We start from the raw sequence: 21,051 nt of genomic DNA, 5'->3' as shown, positions 1-21,051 counted from the left end.
TGCTTTTGAATTCTGGTGCCGGAGGAGACTCTTGAGAGGCCCATGGACTGCAAGAAGATCAAAACTCTCCATTCTTAAGGAAATCAGCCGTGAGTGCTCATTGGAAGGACAGATCCTGAAGCTGAGGCTCCAATACTTTGGCCATCTCATGAGAAGAGAAGACTCCCTGCGAAAGACCCTGATGTTGGGAAAGATCACAAGGAGCACAAGGAGAAGGGGACGACAGAGGACAAGATTGTTGGATAGTGTTCTCGAAGCTACCAGCATGAGTTTGACCAAGCTGCGGGAGGCAGTAGAAGACAGGAGTGCCTGGCATGCTCTGGTCCATGGGGTCACGAAGAGTCGGACATGACTAAACAACTAAACAACAACAAAGGGACTGGCAGGAGTCTCTCCAGTAAATCAAAATTGGTCATGGCCCACAGTGATGCTCCATAGAACATCTCTGGCAACACCCTGGTCTTATAAAGTTCTAAAGTGGGCTTTACCAAGTTGCCCCCTTTCGTAGGCTGGAATTGTAGTAGTCCATTTAAAGTTCTACCAGCTAAATAAGGTGCTTGATTGGAGCTGTGGAGACCATTAGCCTGCCCACTGAAAGACCAGATTGAGATACTTAAATGAGAATACTTGCTCCAGTGTATTTCCTTCGAGCAAGCAATTGTAAGTTTTCTTAGATTTGCCAAAAATCATAACTTTAGTTTTTTGGTAATTTATAGTAAGATGCTCATTCTTTCAGTCCAAGGTGAACTGATTCAGCAGTCTGCACAAGCCCAATTGGGTGTAGGAAATCAAGATTGCATCATCTGGACACATTCATAAGGCAGTATGAGGAAGCAGTTTCTCCTAATATCCTCTCAAACACTCTTGCAGTGTTTACATCTCTACTCATGTAGGCTATCAATCAAAGCATATAATTTCCACTACAATACCTTCTGCCCTTTGAAACTGTGGAGTGTCTCCAGGCTTGGGAATAGCTCAAAATCCATTGCTGCTACAACACAGACCCTCTTCCGAAACAGCCTTGCAGCAAAAAGGCCCTATCAAATGCAAGAAAAGAAAGGTTTTAATTATAAATCCAAAGATTCAAATCTCCATGGATCTGTCCAGAATTAGTGGGTCTGAATTACTAGCTGCTCTTGGGGGGGTTACCTTTTGGTAATCCCAGACGGCATCCCATCCGTTCCACCCATTATAGTTGTGGATATTGGCCGTTTGATCTTGCTGGTTGACCTTCACCGCCTGGTGGGTGCTGGTGTCGGTATTTCCTTGGTGCTTTACAGCAATAACCTAGGGAGTTTTAAAAAAGGCTCTAATGAATAAGGAAGGGTGTAGGCATGTAGGAGTGGGGCTATGAAACTCTGCCTTGGCTGGGGATGGAGGGGGCTTCAGCAATTTTTCAAGCAAACTGTATCAAAGCTGGACATCAAGTCATCATGAAGATTTATTTTTAGTATTATTTATTGAATGTATCTCCCGCCTTTCCTCCACAGAAAAAAACAGGAGCACAGAAAGGGCAAAGTATATCTCCAGGTAGACTAATTGTGTCCTGAGCGAGCTCTAAAAGAAAAACAACAGTATATGTCAATGACATATCCAGCAATGTCATCCAGCAGTGACGTAGTGCACTCTTCCCACCTTAGATCAAATCTATGCTGCCAGGTGCCATAAGAAAGTGGCAGAGATAGCGCAGGATAGTACGCACCCCGGAAATAATCTCTTTCAGCTTCTGCCTTCTGGAAGAAGGTATAGGGATATAAAGGCCAGGACTAGCCGCCCGAGAAACAGTTTCTACGCAAAAGCAATTCTGGTTTTAAATGCAGCATAAGGGGTCTCTATAGTATAGTGTATTTTAAAATGGGGTTTTAGAGTTTTTAGGGGTTTTAGAATGTTTTATGTAGTTTTATGTAGTTTTTATGTAGTTTTTATGTAGTTTTATGTAGTTTTTCAATTTCATTGTTCTGCATGGGACAATGACAATAAAGATATCGTATATCGTATATATATGGTATAGTCCAGCAATGGGAAGGACAAGTGGGGGGCAAGCTCCTTGTTTGGGGAGACACCCTCCCCCACCCCTTCTGCCATCATCCATGCCAAAGAAAACCAGGGTGGCACATTTTTGCTTGTGACTTTGCCGGATATGCACGTGTTTTTTAAACAATTCCCCTTAATATCATGCATTTCCACATGCTATTTTCACTAATGCATTCGTTTTTATGCACAGTTGTTTTTAACAGATGCATTTTTGTCTACAAAAAACAACAGCAACAATAGTTGGAGAACTGCATGGCAAAATTCAGAGAAATGTGAATTCTGAAGGCTAGCTGTGTCTCCGTTCACATTGTTTTGAGAAATTCAAATCAGGAGGGTTCATATTAAAATGTGAATCTAGCTGAGTAGTTTCTCCCACGTCCTGGACTTCAGAACCTATTCTATCCTATCAGGCATCTGGGAAAGGCTTGCCCAGTGGATATGCCCATAAAAACAATAAGAAACCTCCTTAACTGAGGTCAGCCCCTTTCCCCCATCCCAACGTTGAGAAATGGTGACTTACATCACTGGCTGAAGAATAAGTCAGGGAGACAAGAAATACGAGGACAGCCTGAAGGAGAGATCAGATTTACTCATTAGGTAATTATTGCAGGTTAAATGGCATGTTGAACAAAATGCAATGCAGTAAGATAAGGGAAGGGCAGAATGGCAAAAGCTCCCAGGCTCAATCTCTGCTGGCATCTCCAGGTGGGGTTGGGACCTCTCAAAACATATGTGTCCATCAGCATCTTCAAGACCAGCTTGTCTTCCATGGCTACCATATGCACAAAGTTATCCATCTGTCTTGCCCAGCAACTTGTTTCAGATTACAAACCCCAAATCATAAGGTGATTAACAACGTCCATTCTTGCAGTGCAATCCCATTAGCCGATGGCACCAAAAGAAAACAATTGTTATCAGTACTGTGGCGAAGCTGGAAGCAGTACTTACCAAAATCTTCATTTGATCCACCTGCCAGATGCTTCCCAAAAAGAGGATTGAAAAAAATCTCAGACTTTATGCTTAAATAAAGTTTCCATATCAGCAATTCCAAGGTCCAGAAAGATTAGCAAGATCTGCAGCAACGTAAGTAGCTCCAGGCTGGCATGAATCCCAGCTAAAAGTGGTTGGCAAATAACCTAATCTTTTGTTTTAAACAGACTTCCAGCCAAGTCCTAAAAAGATTTTTTTCCACTAGTAAGTTAGAACCAAGCACAAGGAGATGTGCTCCCAATAGAAAGCTTTAAGGATGCAGACTTTATTCAGTGGCTGTTGTGTAGTGGCACTTGCAAGAACCCCAAGGGTGTGCTCGCCCACTGTCACCCGTAAGGGTGGCAGAAGCCTGCAGGTATACAGCAGAATACAAATTTAATTAATTATTATTATTATTATTATCAGGAATTAGGTGAGCTGGTGGTGAAGAGATTTTGGGGACAAATTTATGATGAGTTAAAAAAAATACTGAGATACACCTTCCCGAAAAAACCTGAAGCGTTTCTTTTAGGTATGATTGGAGAGGAGATCAAAAACGAAGACCAAACATTCTTTCAATACGCAACGGTGGCGGCCAGAATTTTATTAGCACAAAATTGGAAATCCCCCAACATTCCCTCTATCAGAGAATGGCAAACAAAACTATATGAATACATTGAGCTAGCGAGATTGACACAAAGAATTAGACATCAAAAAAGCATAAAACTAAAGAATGACTGGAATAAATTTTTAAGCTATATTGAAGTCAATTTAGGAACTATCAAAATTACAGTGGATGATAGCTAAAACCTGCAATGTATAGGTATATAGAGTTGACTCATTACACCTGCAGAAAGATTATAAGATTACCTATAACCAAACTGAGATGGATGGAAGTCAACTGTTTGTAAGTTAGTCTGTTTTATTTCGATATATGTTAATTTGATTTTTCTTCTTATTCTTCTTTTTTCTTTCTTTATTTCTTGTCTTTTTATTAATACTTTGTAAATGTTTGTATGTAATGTCTGTCTGTAACTTTTTAAGAACTCAATAAATAAATTTTTTTAAAAAATGAATCAGGTGAGCTGAAGCTGCTTCTGAGTCACAGAGCTGTAGAATGATAGAGTTGGCAAGCCCACCAAGGGCCATACAGTCCATACCTCGGCAATGCAGGAATCACAGCTCCAGAATCCCTGACAGATGGCTATCCAACCTCTGCTTAACCTTCCAAGGAAGTCCATTCCACTCTGAAGCAGCTCTTACCCTCTGAAAGCTGTTCCTGGTTTTTAGCTGGAATCTCTTTACTTGCCATTGGGATCCATCAGTTCAGGTCTTCCCCTCTGGAGCAGCAGAAAACAAGCTTTAAAAATGTGTATACTAAATGAAAAGGCATATATATGTGTGTATACAGTGGGGAAAATGTGCCCTGAAATGTTAATGAATGTACCACACAAATGATAATCTATGTTGGAAATGCAAAGAAAAAGAAGGTACTTTTTATCATATGTGGTGGACGTGTCCTAAGGTGAAAGACTTCTGGGAAAAGATTTATAATGAGTTGAAAAGAAATGTTGAAAAATATATTTATTAAGAAACCAGAAGCCTTTCTACTTGGAATAATAGGACTGGAATTGCCCCCCAAAGATGTTAGACTGTTTTTGTATGCTACTACAGCGGCAAGACTTTTATTAGCCAAAAATTGGAAATCGCAAGAGATACCAACAATAGAAGAATGGCAGGTGAGGATATTGGACTTTTTGGAGCTGGCTGACCTGACTGGAAGAATCCGTGACCAGAAGGAACAGGAGATACAAGAGGATTGGAAGAAATGTAAAGAATATTTAGCTAAATATTGTAATATAAGATAAATAGAAAATTCTTGGAAGAAATTAATGTTCGTAGCTTCGAGAACACTATCCAGCCATCTCGTCCTCTGTCGTCCCCATCTCCTTGTGCCCTCCATCTTTCCCAACATCAGGGTCTTTTCCAGGGAGTCTTCTCTTCTCATGAGGTGGCCAAAGTCTTGGAGCCTCAGCTTCACGACCTGTCCTTCCAGTGAGCGCTCAGGGCTGATTTCCTTCAGAATGGAGAGGTTGGATCTTCTTGCAGTCCATGGGACTCTCAAGAGTCTCCTCCAGCACCAGAATTCAAAAGCATCAATTCTTCGGAGATCAGCCTTCTTTATGGTCTAGCTCTCACTTCCATACATCACTACTGGGAAAACCATAGGTTTAACTATACAGACCTTTGTTGGCAAGATGATGTCTCTGCTTTTTAAGATGCTGTCTAGGTTTGTCATTGCTTTTCTCCCAAGAAGTAGGCGTCTTTTAATTTCATGACTGATGTCACCATCTGCAGTGATCATCGAGCCCAAGAAAGTAAAATCTCTCACTGCCTCCATTTTTTAAAAAAAATATATTTATTATTTGCCAGGAGGTGATGGGACCAGTGGCCATGATCTTCGTTTTTTTGATGTTGAGCTTCAGACCATATTTTGCGCTCTCCTCTTTCACCCTCAATAAAAGGTTCTTTAATTCCTCCTCACTTTCTGCCATCAAGGTTGTGTCATCTGCATATCTGAGGTTGTTGATATTTCTTCCGGCAATCTTAATTTCGGCTTGGGATTCATCCAGCCCAGCCTTTCGCATGATGAATTCTGCATATAAGTTAAATAACCAGGGAGACAATATACAGCCTTGTCGTACTCCTTTCCCAATTTTGAACCAATCAGTTGTTCCATATCCAGTTCTAACTGTAGCTTCTTGTCCCACATAGAGATTTCTCAGAAGACAGATGAGGTGATCAGGCACTCCCATTTCTTTAAGAACTTGCCATAGTTTGCTGTGGTCGACACAGTCAAAGGCCTTTGCATAGTCAATGAAGCAGAAGTAGATGTCTTTCTGGAACTCTCTAGCTTTCTCCATAATCCAGCGCATGTTTGCAATTTGGTCTCTGGTTCCTCTGCCTCTTCTAAATCCAGCTTGCACTTCTGGGAGTTCTCGGTCCACATACTGCTTGAGCCTTCCTTGTAGAATTTTAAGCATAACCTTGCTAGCGTGTGAAATGAGTGCAATTGTGCGGTAGTTGGAGCATTCTTTGGCACTGCCCTTCTTTGGGATTGGGATGTAGACTGATCTCCAATCCTCTGGCCACTGCTGAGTTTCCCAAACTTGCTGGCATATTGAGTGTAGCACCTTAACAGCATCATCTTTTAAAATTTTAAATAGTTCAGCTGGAATACCATCACTTCCACTGGCCTTGTTATTTGCAGTGCTTTCTAAGGCCCATTTGACTTCACTCTCCAGGATGTCTGGCTCAAGGTCAGCAACCACACTACCTGGGGTGTACGAGCCATCCATATCTTTATAAGCTTAGGGGTAGAATAAGAATATGTGCTAGTAAATATTAAGGATTAGAATAGTGATAAAGGAGACAAGATTAGTAAATGAAAGGAGTTAATATTATTAGAAATATGAATCTGGAGAACTGTTAAACAGGTGTTATAATGAAATTCAGTCAGAGGGGATTTGAGGAAGTCAGTTATTAATGTAAAGAAATTAGGGATTTGAAGTAATAATTCTTTTTTGTGTCTTTTTTCTCTGTCTTGTAATTTTTTTCTTTTTCCTTTGTGATAAATGTGAAAATCAATTAAAAAATTGAAAAAAAGAAATGCTAATAAATGTACAGGAAAACTTTTTTTAAAAAAAATGATGAAGAAATGTGGTGAACTGGAAAGATGGAAGGACAACAGAGAAATCTCTGGAATGCAACAAACAGTTTTTCTCCATTAACACCGAGTGAATCAATTATGTCAATTCCAAGGAAAGCAGCTGGTCTAGAAGTCGACTGCATCATCCATGCTCTCCCTGCCTCTATGCTTCTTCCAACAGTATTAGCATAACCCAAGAAAAGCACGATGTCAGCCGGGGCTGGGAGAGAAATTAATTGGATTCACATTTCAATGCAAACTGATCTAATCCCATCATCATGCCCACGATAGGCAGCTCCTCTTCCAAAGAGGATCTGGGTGAAGATGGTTTGCACACAAACACACACACACACACCAAAACTGCCAGCACTCAGATCTTGCGCTATGCTATAAAAATATGTGGACGTTGGTGACTGCTGAGAAAATACAGTCACAGAATTGTAGAATTGGAAGTTAGCACAGGATAAGGTAAAGGTAAAGGGACCCCTGACCATTAGGTCCAGTCATGGCCCACTCTGGGGTTGCGGCGCTCATCTCGCTTTATTGGCCGAGGGAGCCGGCGTACAGCTTCCGGGTCATGTGGCCAGCAGGACTAAGCCGCTTCTGGCAAACCAGAGCTGTGCATGGAATTGCCATTTACCTTCCCGCCAGAGTGGTACCTATTTACCTACTTGCACTTTGACGTGCTTTCAAACTGCTAGGTTGGCAAGAGCTGGATTGAGCAATGGGAGCTCACCCCGTCGCGGGGATTCGAACCGCGACCTTCTAGGTCCTAGGTACAGCAGCACAATTGCTGGCAGGAATGAGGCCTTGCCACCATATAGCACCTTTGCTCAGAGATCTGCGCCGGTTGCCAATTTGCTACTGGGCCAAGTTCAAGGTGTAACTATTTGCATATAAAGCTCTTAACAACTTGGAACCAGTTTACCTATGAGATTGCCTTACCAAACATGTGCCCACTTGACTGCTTGAATCAGTGCAATGGGCAGGTGCCGCGTTAATACCCATTCCACATTTGTAAGAATTCAGTCTTTTAGCACCTGTACTTTGGAACTCCTAGCCTTCTTTTTTCTTTTTAAATAATTCTTATTGATTTTACAAGTGTACAGTTATAACAGTACCAAATACATAACCATATTTAGAATCTCCAGTCTTCCCACCATCCCTACCATGGGTCCTATTGTCAACATTTTCAACTGCATATTTTCATAATCCATATTTTATATCTCTCCATATTGTCCATAGTGTTTGTTACATTACAAGTGTTGTTAAAAAGCTGCTAATGTTTCCATCTGCTTACAGTGGTCTCCTAAATAAATTATAATTTTTCCCATTCTTTCTTGACGTTTTTGTCTTGTTGGTTCCTGAGCTTTCTGGCCAACTTTGCCATTACCATGTAGTCCAACAGCTTGGTTTGCCATTCCTCTCTGGTAGGGACTTTGTCTTCTTTCCATCTCTGGGCCCTTAACATCCATTTGTCGCAGACATAAAAAGTCTTTCCTGGTCCTTGGAACTCCTAGCCTATTGTTATCAGGCAAAAACTTTCACTGTACTCGTTTCAACTCCTGCAAAAACATTTTTTGTTTAGATGAGCCGACCCAGATGTTTAGACAGTTGTTGTGAGCCTTAATCTCTTTTTAGTCTGCTGTTACTTTAACTTTCCAGGGACGCGGGTGGCGCTGTGGGTAAAAGCCTCAGCGCCTAGGGCTTGCCGATCGAAAGGCCGGCGGTTCGAATCCCCGCGGCGGGGTGCGCTCCCGTTGCTCGGTCCCAGCGCCTGCCAACCTAGCAGTTCGAAAGCACCTCCGAGTGCAAGTAGATAAATAGGGACCGCTTACTGGCGGGAAGGTAAACGGCGTTTCCGTGTGCGGCTCTGGCTCGCCAGATGCAGCTTTGTCACGCTGGCCACGTGACCCGGAAGTGTCTCCGGACAGCGCTGGCCCCCGGCCTCTTGAGTGAGATGGGCGCACAACCCTAGAGTCTGTCAAGACTGGCCCGTACCGGCAGGGGTACCTTTACCTTTTTTTACTTTAACTTTCCAAAAGTTTTAGATTGTTGTTGTGGATTCCTCTTGATAATTTTATTGCTTTGCCTTTTTGCAAACTGCTTTGAGGTTGGTTGTTGTTGTTTTCAATCAAGTATTAATATTATTAATGATAATAATGTTGTCTCTAATTTGGCTAGCTTTTAAAAAGCAAACAAATTGGGCCCAGCTGATGCACTAAATGGATGCTGGGTAGCGTAGGTTAAAATCCAGGTGCAATACCCAGACTTGCAGGCAGCGCCTGGCAATCCACAACCGCCTAACGGTGCCCTCCAAAGTCACTTCTGCCTGGGGATGTGGGACTTGGATCTAGTTAGGAATGGAGATCAGACTAATGAGAGCTGTTTTTGGATGTGCGTTTGGCTTCTTAGATGTGTTTGGCTCTCGCAGAGCCAGGCAGGCGAGTTCGTGAGTGCTGAGAAGGAATCTATGTAAAGTATGTAGTGCTGACAGCTGCAAGGGCGAAGCAGCAGATTTGGGAATGCTGGGTGGGAACAGAATGATTGGGAGAGTGTTTCCTTTGGCCAGCCCCCAGTCGAGGCAGCAGGCAGGAATGTGGAGGAACCTATCGTGGGCACTGTGGGCAATTCTCCTGGCTCTCTGGCAATCTCTCCAGAAGGAGTCTCCTCCATATAATCTTCTTTTTCGACATCTCATTGCCTCTGGAAAAATAGGGGACTAGAAATAAAAATTAAAAAATAATAAAAATAAAAAATAGGTCTCTTTAGAATTCACCATCTAAGGGACACGGGTGGTGCTGTGGGTTAAACCACAGAGCCTAGGACTTGCCGATCAGAAGGTTGGCAGTTCAAATCCCCGCCACGGGGTGAGCTCCCATTGTTCGGTCCCTGCTCCTGCCCACCTAGCAGTTCAAAAGCACATCAAAGCGCAAGTAGAGAAATAGGTACCGCTCCGACGGGAAGGTAAACGGCGTTTCCGTGCACTGCTCTGGTTCAGCAGAAGTGGCTTAGTCATGCTGGCCACATGACCCGGAAGCTGTACACCAGCTCCCTCAGCCTATAAAGCGAGATGAGCACCGCAACCCCAGAGTCGGCCACGACTGGACCTAATGATCAGGGGTCCCCTTTACCTTTACCTTAGAATTCACCATGTTCAGTCAAAAATTACAGTTCTAGAACTAGAATGTTCACACTCCTGTCTATTTACACTTGCCACATTTCTAGTGCTGAGTTTTCAAACTGTGTAATAATAATAATAATAATAATAATAATAATAATAATAATAATAATAATATTTATTTATACCCCACCCATCTGGCTGGGTTTCCCCAGCCACTCTGGGCAGCTCCCAACAGAACATTAAAAGCACAATAAATCAAAAAACATTAAAAACTTCCCTTGTGTTGACAAGACTATGTTATCCAAAATGCTTATGCGCCTTTGTAATTTCATAGAATCATATGATTGTTAGGGATCTCTCTAGGAGGCATCGGGTCCAGCTCCCTTCCATGCAGGTATCACACCTGTCATGGGTGGTTAATGCATCCAATTCCACTCTCACAGCTTTCAGAGGATTCAAATCTTCTTGACCTAGTCTGTCAGTTTGGGGAGGCATTTCAGGCCTGGATCCTCTCCTGTTAGGCCCAAACCTGTGTCTTTGAAGATGAAATAAGTCTGAGTTCCTCCTTTTTTGTTTAGATGTGCTCCCTGGCTTATATCCATCTTAAAATCTGTAGTCTGAGTCTTAATATTTCACTGATGAAGGGTAATAGTTACAGTGGTGCCTCGCAAGACGAAATTAATTCGTTCCGCGAGTTTTTTCATTCCGCGAGTTTTTTCGTCTTGCGAAGCACGGTTCCGGAAAAGTTTTGGAAAAGCTTCAAAAATCACCAAAGTCTTCAAAAACCTCAAAAAAGGCTGCCACACCACGTGCTATGAGTTGCTCCTCGAAGTCAAGTCGCAACTGTATTAACGGTGTTAAGAAAAAGGAAACAAACTTGCAAGACGTTTCCGTCTTGCAAAGCAAGCCCATAGGGAAAATCGTCTTGCGAAGCAACTAAAAAAACCAAAAACCCTTTCGTCTTGTGAGTTTTCTATCTTGCGAGGCATTCGTCTTGCCAGGTACCACTGTACAAGGAAGCTGGATGTTGGAAGATTTAGGAACTTACTCCCACAAGAGGCAGCATTTCAACCACTAAAAAGAAGAAACTAAAAATCTCTCTGCTACTGTATCTGAACTTTAAAATATCAGTGGAAGAGGCTCTCATGCTGAGCCTAAAACAGCCATCACACACCTAGTTGAGATCTCAGCTGGCATGTGAGGTTGCCTAGTGGACCTGGAGGGTTATACCCGATGCCAGAACATTCGTGTTTGAGGTCTGGCAGAGGCACTCGAGCAATCTGACCTTCTTACCTTTTTTGCCGATCAATGCCTTAGTGCCAAACATAAATGTGACAGTGACGGACAAAGACTGGATTCGTAGATCCCTCTATCCAAAGCCAAAACTGGGACAGCATCCCCGGGATATAAGCTTATGCCATTCCCTAGCTAAAGGATCATGAAGCAGCCCAGAGAAAAAGGACAAATAGAATTCGGAGGTACTAAAACTCTTGAGAGTCCCATGGACTGCAAGAAGATCAAACGCATCCATTCTTAAGGAAATCAGCCCTGAGTGCTCACTGGAAGGACAGATCGTGAAGCTGAGGCTCCAGTACTTTGGCCACCTCATGAGAAGAGAAGACTCCCTGGAGAAGACACTGATGCTGGGAAAGATGGAGGGCACAAGGAGAAGGGGGTGACAGAGGATGAGATGGTTGGATAGTGTTTTCGAGGTTACCAGCATGAGTTTGACCAAACTGCGGGAGGTAGTGGAGGACAGAGGTGCCTGGCGTGCTCTGGTCCATGGGGTCACGAAGAGTCGGACATGACTAAACGACTAAACAACAACAAAAAACTCAATTATTTCAAGACCTCGATGGTGACACTATGCAACAGAGACAGGAATTTAAGAAGACTTTTACGTTTATAGCACACAAAGGTACGCTGTACATCATAACAACCTGAGAGCAAGCAAGAAAGCTGCCTTCATTAGGTTTACAAATAGGAGATCTTGAATCAGATACAGAAGAGGAGGATGCAGGGGTGGAGGAAGGGGTGTGCGATGGGGGCAGGTCACCCCAGGTGTCACCACTGAGGGGGGTGACAAAATGCTGGGTGGCACTCACCGCGGGGCCTGCAGTGTGCCCGAGCCACGCGTCTCTCCTGGGAGTGACATGGTGGCTTGGGTGCCTGAGGGCTCTGCGCTGCCCCAAACGGTCCGCCCGCTGCCTCCCCCTCAGCTGTAGGGCGGCTGAGTGGGAGGAGGCAGGCAGACTCCTAGGAAGCCCTGCGGAGTGTCCTGCCCCAGCTTGCCCCACCCCACGGTCAGCTGGCCCCGCCCCTTGGCGCAGGGCACGCACGCCACCCCAGGTGCCCCATCGGCTTGCTCCGCCACTGTGAGGAAGAAGGCAGAGAGAGAGAGGGTGGATAAATTATGGACGGCAAGATTAGCAAAGAAAAGGAGTAAATCAAAAGGAATAACAACACAAGGACACAGTGATATTCATACCTACTCACTTGTAAATACCATCTCACTGGGTTAAGAAACATTAATATTAATAAAGGAGAAGAAGTTAGTAAATGAAAGAAGTTAAATATTATTAGAAATATGAATTTGGAGAACTGCTAAATAGGTGATGTAATGAAATTCAGTTAGAGGGGATTCGAGGAAGCCAGTTATTAATGTAATGAAATTAGGATTTGGAAGTCAAAATTTATTTTTATGTGTTTTTCTTTGTATTTTGTGTATTGTAATGTTCTTCTTTTTTCTTTTAAGTGTGAAAACCAATAAAAAAAATTTGGAGGGGGGGAAAGAAACATGCACTGTGCATGACATCACGCGCCCATGCGCTGTGCACCCACAATGTTGGGTGGAACCCAACGCATCTGCACCCAGGGGGCTCAGGAAAAACAGACACGAGTGGGTTGGGGGGGCTGCCACGTTCCCCCAGCATCTACTGCACATTCACCACACAGGCATTTCCACATGCTGGCTGGGCTGATGGGAGTTGCAGCCCCAAACCTAGAGGGCACCATATTGGGGGAGGCTGTCGTAGGGCGCATGACCCACCCATTCCTGTGAGAGGCAGCCCCTTGTCAAGGGATGTTGGGCGACTTGTTCCAGCTCCAGAGATGTTGGGCAATGTGATCTCACAGTGACCTATAAAAACTACAGCTGCCCGTTGCCTTCCGGTTCATGATAAGATATCCTCAATGCAATTAGTGTGGGAAATCTCTCCAGGCTTTATTTAAGAGAGCAAAACAGCAATTGTCTTGGAGTCAATGAAATCAGTGTATGAGTTTTCATGACTTCAATGGCCATTGTTCCCTTATTTCCTCTCGTTCGCCGCTGCATTTCATTTATTTCCCTAGCCCTGCCCTTTAGTCTAACAAGAGGATTTGGCAGGAGATGGGCACTCTAGAGGCAGGAATTGACAACAATCAGCAATTGTACTGGCACAGTTGACGAAAGGCATTTCGATGCCAGAGACAAAGAAATAAAATAAAATTACTTAGGAACTTAGAAAGCAACCCTTTGCTGAGTCAGACCAATTAGCTCAATACTTACACTGAGGTGGTGAAATCCACCAGGCAGGGGCTTCAATAGCCTTGCCCTCCTCCTCCTTGTTACCGATGTCCTTGCAGAGGCTCTGCAGCTGGATCATGTCCCCTAGGTCAGAGTTGGTCCCCCCTTAAGGGCATCCAAAAATGACTGCATGGGGAGACTGCTGTGATAGCTCCACACCAAAGGTAACCAGATATTTTTGATGAATGCAATCCTTTTTTCACCAGTAACCCAGAACAACTAGCCATGACACTTAAGAACGTAAGAAATTCTGCTGGGTGTTGAAAAACACATTTATTAAGAAACCAGAAACCTTACTTGGTATAGTGGGGGGTGAAACCCCCAAAAAGGAGGTTACTTTTTTTCTGTATGCCACAACAGCTGCGAAAATATTGCTAGCGAAGAATTGGAAGAAACAGGATGTACCAACTATCGAAGAATGGCAGATGAAGATGATGGACTATATGGAACTTGCAGAACTGACTGGGAGACTCCGGGACCAGAGAGAAGAGATGGTGGAAGAAGATTGGAAGAGGTTTAAAGAATATTTGGGGGGAAAAGTTAATAGTTAAATCTTAGAATAGCTTTGGAAGTGGATATAGGCTGTAGGGCTAGTAGAAGATAGTGTATTTTAAAATAGTATTGTTTGTAAGGGATAATATGTGAAGATTTTAATGGCAAAAGTAAGTGTAATTTAAAAAATGGTTAAAAATTATGATATATGTAAACTGCTAAAGATGAAGTAAAATGAAAATCAGATAGGGGGGACTTAACAGATAGGGAAGCTCACTTAACAATGTTTAGAAAATGTTTCTAAATGTTTAGAATTTGTTTAGAACAATGTTTAGAAAAAATAAGGATAAGACAAGAATTTGTTTGTATTGTTTGTTTTTCTATTTGTGCTGTTTATTAGTGTTATAAAATGAATAAAATAATTTGGGGGGGAAATAAAAATAAATGTCTCCATGAATTCGTCCAATCCTCATTAAAAGCAAACTAGGTTGGTGGCCATCATTGGTTCTTGTGGGAAGCGGGGTCCTTAGTTTAAAGATGCACTTGAGATAATAGCCTCTCTTGAAGACAAACCAAACTATACTTCCCTGGTCAGTGCAATGAGTAAACTGAGAAAGAACGCAAGGGAAGAGCCATTGGTTCTGCCAGCCAGAGTACATAAGAACACTTTATCCACCTGTCTCCAGCCAAACCAAACTGGTGCGGAATGATAATGTCTCAGGCAGATTTCCACCAAAGCTCTTTGTACAAAGAGGGCACACTTAGTCTCAGGCCGAATCAACTGCATGGCACTGCCTTGAAAGCTAACAGAAAATATTTGAAAGTTCAATATTTGAGGTGTGTTCATCGAAGGGGTGGGGAGTAAACACACTGTGAAGCCAGAAACTCAGAAAAGAAAGCCGGGAAAGATTGCCAGCAACCTCCCAGAAAATGTTGTTACTGCTGCAGAGGCCATTGTTGCTTTTTGGTGAAGAAAAGCTGCATTTGGGGGCATTTAGTTTAGAGAAGAGGGACGCGGGTGGCGCTGTGGGTTAAACCACAGAGCCTAGGACTTGCCGATCAGAAGGTCGGCGGTTCGAATCCCCACAACAGGGTGAGCTCCCATTGCTCGGTCCCTGCTCCAGCCAACCTAGCAGTTTGAAAGCACGTCAAAGTGCAAGTAGATCAATAGGTACCACTCCGGCAGGAAGGTAAACGGCATTTCCGTGCGCTGCTCTGGTTTGCCAGAAGCGGCTTAGTCATGCTGGCCACATGACCCGGAAGCTGTACACCGGCTCCCTCCGCCAATAAAGTGAGATGAGCGCCGCAACCCCAGAGTTGGCCACAACTGGACCTAATGGTCAGGGGTCCCTTTACCTTTACCTAGTTTAGAGAAGAGTAGAGGTTGCAGCATGATGGAAGTGTACAAAATTATGCACATTAGGCAAAATTGCGCGCAGAAATGAGTATAGTAGGATAAATTGGCAATAAAACGCTTGTGAGTTTCCATGAAGAGTTTTTAAAATAATAAATTTGCAAACTCACGTGGAAATGTTGGGGACTGGACTTAAGTGTAGAAATATGAGGGGGTGAGAAAAACCACCATTGATTGACTGCTTCACTCATCCCTAGTGACAAGACAGTCTAACCCCTGCAGGAGACAGAAACAAAATTACAGTTCCAGTTGAGCCCTGAAGAAATGAGATCAAATCTGTTCTTTTAAAAAATTCTCCTACAGCCGCAAATACCAGGATTTCCCTTTTTAGTTTCTGTCGCCTCACATACCTAACACAGCCCCCTCTCTGGAAGTTACAAAGGTGCCTTCAGGTGACAGACCAGCAATAGCCATGTGTCCTCTGTGGCTTGGAGTGCCTCCTACCATCTTCGTCTGGTTTTCTATGGCCATTCCTGGACAGTAATAGCCTGGTCACTGCAGCCCATGCGTTGGAAGCCTCCAGGCTGGATTACTGCAATGCACTCTGTGTGGGGCTGTCCTTGGCACCGGTTCAGCAGTTCCAGCTGGTGCAGAATGCAGTAGCCAGATGGCCGAGGGGAACTTCTGGTTGAGAACATGGGACTCCCTTTTTAAAGAACTGCATCAGCTACCCACGAGTGGCTCTGTGGGTTAAACCACGGAGCCTAGGACTTGCCAATCAGAAGGTCAGCGGTTCAAATCCCAGCGACGGGGTGAGCTCCCGTTGCTCGGTCCCAGCTCCTGCCAACCTAGCAGTTTGAAAGCACGTCAAAGTGCAAGTAGATAAATAGGTACCACTCCGGCGGGAAGGTAAACGGCGTTTCTGTGCACTGCTCTGGTTCACCAGAAGTGGCTTAGTCATGCTGGCCACATGACCCAGAAGCTGTATGCCAGCTCCCTCAGCCAATAAAGCGAGATGAGTGCCGCAACCCCAGAGTCGGTCACTACTGCACCTAATGGTCAGGGGTCCCTTTACCTTTACCTATTAGCTACCCACTCTCTACCGAGCCAGGTCCAAGATTCTTGTATTAATCTGCAAAGCCCTGAACAACATACTGTAGGTCCCAGATACCTCAGGGATTGCCTGAAGGCTTATCAGGGCCGTATTACCCATAAGCACTAGGGGTACGCAGCACCCGGGCGCCAAGCTCTCAGGGGCACCAGGCTGAGAGTCCGGGGCCCGAGAGTTGAGTCTGGGGAAGACTGGTTGGTTGGAGCACCGCAATGGGCTCTTCTGCGCCGCAAGTTCGGGGACGACTGAGCCAGCGAGATGCTGAGGCGGGCGACCGGCTCTGCCCTCCTGCACGCCTGGGAATGGGCAACCGGGAGGGGGGACCGGGCAGATCTCTGCACCCGGTGCTGCATGTGCTTGAGACAGCCCTGAGACTTATATTCCATCTTGATCACTGAGATAATCTGCAGGAATGTTGTCCCCCAAGCTGGCAACCCTCAGTGGGTTAGACTGAGTGACTGGCCCTAGGACACCCAGTGAGCTTTGTGGCTAAGTGGCTATTCGTACCCTGGTCTCCCAGGTCCTAGTTCAATACTTTAAGCACTGCACTACGCTGACTCTTGTTCAATCCTTCCACAACAATTAATTGATGTCTCTTTTTAATTTTTGGTTGCTTTTATTCTACTGCTTTGATTCGTGTTTATTACATAAAGGTAAAGGTACCCCTGCCCGTACGGGCCAGTCTTGCCAGACTCTAGGGTTGTGCGCCCATCTCACTCAAGAGGCCGGGGGCCAGCGCTGTCCACAGACACTTCCAGGTCACGTGGCCAGCGTGACAAAGCTGCATCTAGCGAGCCAGAGCAGCACACGGAAACGCCGTTTACCTTCCCGCCAGTAAGCGGTCCCTATTTATCTACTTGCACCTGGGGGTGCTTTCGAACTGCTAGGCTGGCAGGCGCTGGGACCGAGCAGCGGGAGCGCACCCCGCCGCGGGGATTCGAACCACAACCTTTCAATCGGCAAGCCCTAGGCGCTGAGGCTTTTACCCACAGCGCCACCTGCGTCCCTGTTTATTACGTAGTTATATATAAATATTTCGAGAGGGAAATAAATGATATGGGAAATATGAGGCATTTAGCAGTGCTTTTTAGTTGAGAGGATATACCTCCTGGATACAGCCAAAATGTTGATGCAATAATCACTTAATAATCAGAGTGAACTGTGGCCGTGGCCAAGCTAAATGACCACCAGGGGGCAAGGGATTACAACAGTCAGAAAGCACAATGCCATGTTCATTCCTTTCAGGACTTCCCAGGTCTTTATTGGCCAAGATACATTTTGCCGCTGGAAGCAAAGGGCAAGATGGTGCCTCCCTCCCCATCTCCCCTTTCTGACTGGACTGGCATCCAAATCTTCCTTCAGAGCAGGCAGTGGGGCAGCCTCCTTCTCCTCCACCACCACACTGGAGGGCAGCAGGAGAGGCTGGGAAGCAAGCAGGGTGCAGGGTCAAGGACAGCACTCCAATCCAGGTTTTCCCCACTGCAGTCCAGGCCTGTGGTCAGTGGCAGACCTACATTTGGGGGTCCCTGAAGCTGGAACTGTTCCGGGGGGCCCTTCGCAACTGGCAACCAGGACTGGGTAACCACCGCTATCAGTGGGATTTCTCTAGCCGCTCTGAGCCCGGCCTTGGCTGGGGAGGGCGGGGTATAAATAAAATATTATTATTATTACTATTATTATTATTATTATTATTATTATTATTAGGACAGATCACCAAAATTTTATTTTATTTTTAATTAACTACCTCAGATTTTGATTAAAATTGCTGTACAGTGGTACCTTGGGTTACATCCGCTTCAGGTTACAGACTCCGCTAACCCAGAAATTCGGGTTAAGAATTTTGCTTCAGGATGAGAACAGAAATTGTGCTCCGGCGGCACAGCGGCAGCAGGAGGGCCCACTAGCTAAAGTGGTGCTTCAGGTTAAGAACAGTTTCAGGTTAAGAACGGACCTCTGGAACAAATTAAGTACTTAACCCGAGGTACCACTGTACTGGATTATCTCACATGTCCAAGTCACAGGTGTGAATACAGATTCCCTACGCCTTACCATTTTCGAGTCGTGCGACTCAAATAGCGTCTAAAGGTAAAGGTAAAGGTACCCCTGCCCGTACGGGCCAGTCTTGACAGACTCTAGGGTTGTGCGCCCATCTCACTTAAGAGGCCGGGGGCCAGCGCTGTCCGCAGACACTTCCGGGTCACGTGGCCAGCGTGACAAGCTGCATCTGGCAAGCCAGCGCAGCACACGGAACGCCGTTTACCTTCCCGCTGGTAAGCGGTCCCTATTTATCTACTTGCACCCGGGGGTGCTTTCGAACTGCTAGGTTGGCAGGCGCTGGGACCGAGCAACGGGAGCGCACCACGCCGCGGGGATTCGAACCGCCGACCTTTCGATCGGCAAGCCCTAGGCGCTGAGGCTTTTACCCACAGCGCCACCCGCGTCCCCAAATAGCGTCTACTAGACTCAAAAAAATTAAGCAAAGTGGACTGAAGTCATTTCCGGGCCCCTCTGGGATTAGGTGCCCTGAGTATAAGCTTCATTCGTTTCATAGCAGATCCACCTGTGGTGAGTTTTTTTTCTTTTCTTTTTAAGAAGTTGTTACAGTCATTTGGAGTTCAACAAATGGGATCAGAATCAGTTCTCCTTGCCACTTGGTTCTTTCATTGTTCGGGTTACAAAGCGAAGCCCACCCTATCTTGGCATGCAGGGTGAGCACATCTTATGCAGAGGGGGCGACTCGGTTCCAAGGTTTCAATGCATACATGGAAATCACGTCGACCACAAACCTTTGGAGCTGCTCCCCTAGTGGGAGAAGTGGGTAGAGGGAGAACCCGCAGGATTCCCAGAGCCCACGTCCCAAGTACAGCTGCCCAGCAAGCGAGGCAAGGGAGCCTAAAAGTTCTTTTATCCCCAGGTACCCCAAGCAAACTTGCTGCGAACAGAGCTGACATATAGAACTGTCGATCTGGAAGGGGACACCAACCCCCAGCAATGCAGGAATCACAGCTAAATATAGATATTAGTTGATCTCTATATACAGTGGTACCTCGGGTTACATACGCTTCAGGTTACAGACTCCGCTAACCCAGAAATAGTAGCTCGGGTTAAGAACTTTGCTTCAGGATGAGAACAGAAATCGTGGTCCAGTGGCGCGGCGGCAGCAGGAGGCCCCATTAGCTAAAGTGGTGTGTCAGGTTAAGAACAGTTTCAGGTTAAGAACGCACCTCCGCAACGAATTAAGTACTTAACCGGAGGTAGGTAAAGGGACCCCTGACCATTAGGTCCAGTTGTGGCCAACTCTGGGGTTGCGGCGCTCATCTCGCTTTATTGGCGGAGGGAGCCGGTGTACAGCTTCTGGGTCATGTGGCCAGCATGACTAAGCCACTTCTGGCGAACCAGAACAGCGCACGGAAACACCATTTACCTTCCCGCCGGAGCAGTACCTGTTTATCTACTTGCACTTTTGATGTGCTTTCAAACTGCTAGGTGGGCAGGAGCAGGGACCGAACAACAGGAGCTCACCCCGTCGCAGGGATTTGAACCGCCGACCTTCTGATTGGCAAGTCCTAGGCTCTGTGGTTTAACCCACAGCGCCACCCGCATCCCAATAACCGGAGGTACCACTGTACTAATATTGATGCTGGTAGATTTAAAAACAACCACCGCAACTCCCATCAATATATTCCCCCGGAGCTGCAAGTACAATTTTCTCCAACGGAAACATCGCTGACTGTCACGTTTGCCCTGGGAATGTTTGGAGGTGTTTGACACAAACACATTAGCGTGATGTCCCCGGGGGCACTACTTGGAGAGCCACTCCAGGGCTCTCTGCCACCAATGGGAGATAAGCCCAGACCTTGAGCACCAGAGGCTGCTGCTGGGCAGAGGGGGGAGGTTGTTCCATGTACTCACTAAGATAAGCTGCCGTCCACACCTCAAAGCGCACTTGCCTCTGCCAAGCGGGCTTGAGAAAAAGGCCTCTCTGCACACTCACCCGCTCTGTGCGGAGTCTCAGAGACACTCAGAAAGTGGAGAAGCGTCTTGCCGCTTGCCGTGTCGCTCCAAGTCTCCGTACCCTATTGAGGAGCATCCCTGGCACTCTGTAGACTGAGGAAATGTGCTGGGCCTGGGGGTAACCCGTGAAACACGGTCCAGGACCGGTCCAGAATCCAAGGGTTCTGCTAGTAGTCAGTCCAACAGGGCCAAGGCAGGAAACCAGGCAAGGACAGAGGCAGGACCTGGCATTCAGCAACGTTGCTCCCACAACCTGGGGCAGGGGTCCGACAGCCTTTTATCTTTGTCGGGGTAGCGGCCGGTCCTGATCCCCCGGCGACTCACCTCCCTGTCTCGCCCGAAGGCGAGCACTCCTCCTGCGAGTACTCAGGTCTCTCTTTCTCTCAGATCTGAGTCTCTGCAGCTCGGGAGATGTCAGTGGGTTACTAGACCCAGGAGCCGCCTCAGCCTCCCCTGACCAAACTGGTAGTGGAGCAGCTGTAAGTGATGGCCCAGCTGAAGGCAACGAGGTCTGGAGATCCCCGCATCTGGAGCCAGGGCAGGCTCAGGCCCCTGACTCAGCCCAGCTGGTGCTTGTTGCAGGGGAACCTGTGCAGACTAGGACTCTTCAGGATCAGGCCCCAGACTAGGTTCAGCTGCCGCCTGAGGCAAAGGATCCGGTGCGGACTGAGACTCCTCT

General features: G+C 45.9%; 1 protein-coding gene across 4 annotated transcripts in view; it reads right to left on the bottom strand.

Annotated features, from left to right (window-relative positions):
• The window catches only part of LOC144328373 (gastrokine-1-like), a 55,162-nt gene that overhangs the window by 7,386 nt on the left and 26,725 nt on the right, over positions 1 to 21,051 (bottom strand). The window contains exons 1-5 of one of the 4 annotated variants that reach the window (XM_077931207.1): positions 20,353 to 20,878; positions 4,164 to 4,343; positions 2,555 to 2,602; positions 1,150 to 1,287; positions 930 to 1,037 (exon numbers count right to left, since the gene is read on the bottom strand). In XM_077931207.1, the coding sequence (XP_077787333.1) occupies positions 930 to 1,037; positions 1,150 to 1,287; positions 2,555 to 2,602; positions 4,164 to 4,244 (375 nt within the window). In that variant the 5' untranslated portion in view covers positions 4,245 to 4,343; positions 20,353 to 20,878. Of the gene's footprint in view, positions 1 to 929; positions 1,038 to 1,149; positions 1,288 to 2,554; positions 2,603 to 4,163; positions 4,344 to 12,885; positions 13,212 to 15,417; positions 15,524 to 20,352; positions 20,879 to 21,051 lie in introns of those variants that run through there. The other 3 variants (XM_077931210.1, XM_077931209.1, XM_077931208.1) reach the window with 3 other exon arrangements.

Source organism: Podarcis muralis, chromosome 7, assembly GCF_964188315.1.
Source record: "Podarcis muralis chromosome 7, rPodMur119.hap1.1, whole genome shotgun sequence".
NCBI lineage: Eukaryota > Metazoa > Chordata > Lepidosauria > Squamata > Lacertidae > Podarcis > Podarcis muralis.
This window is presented reverse-complemented; position numbering and strand designations above follow the sequence as displayed.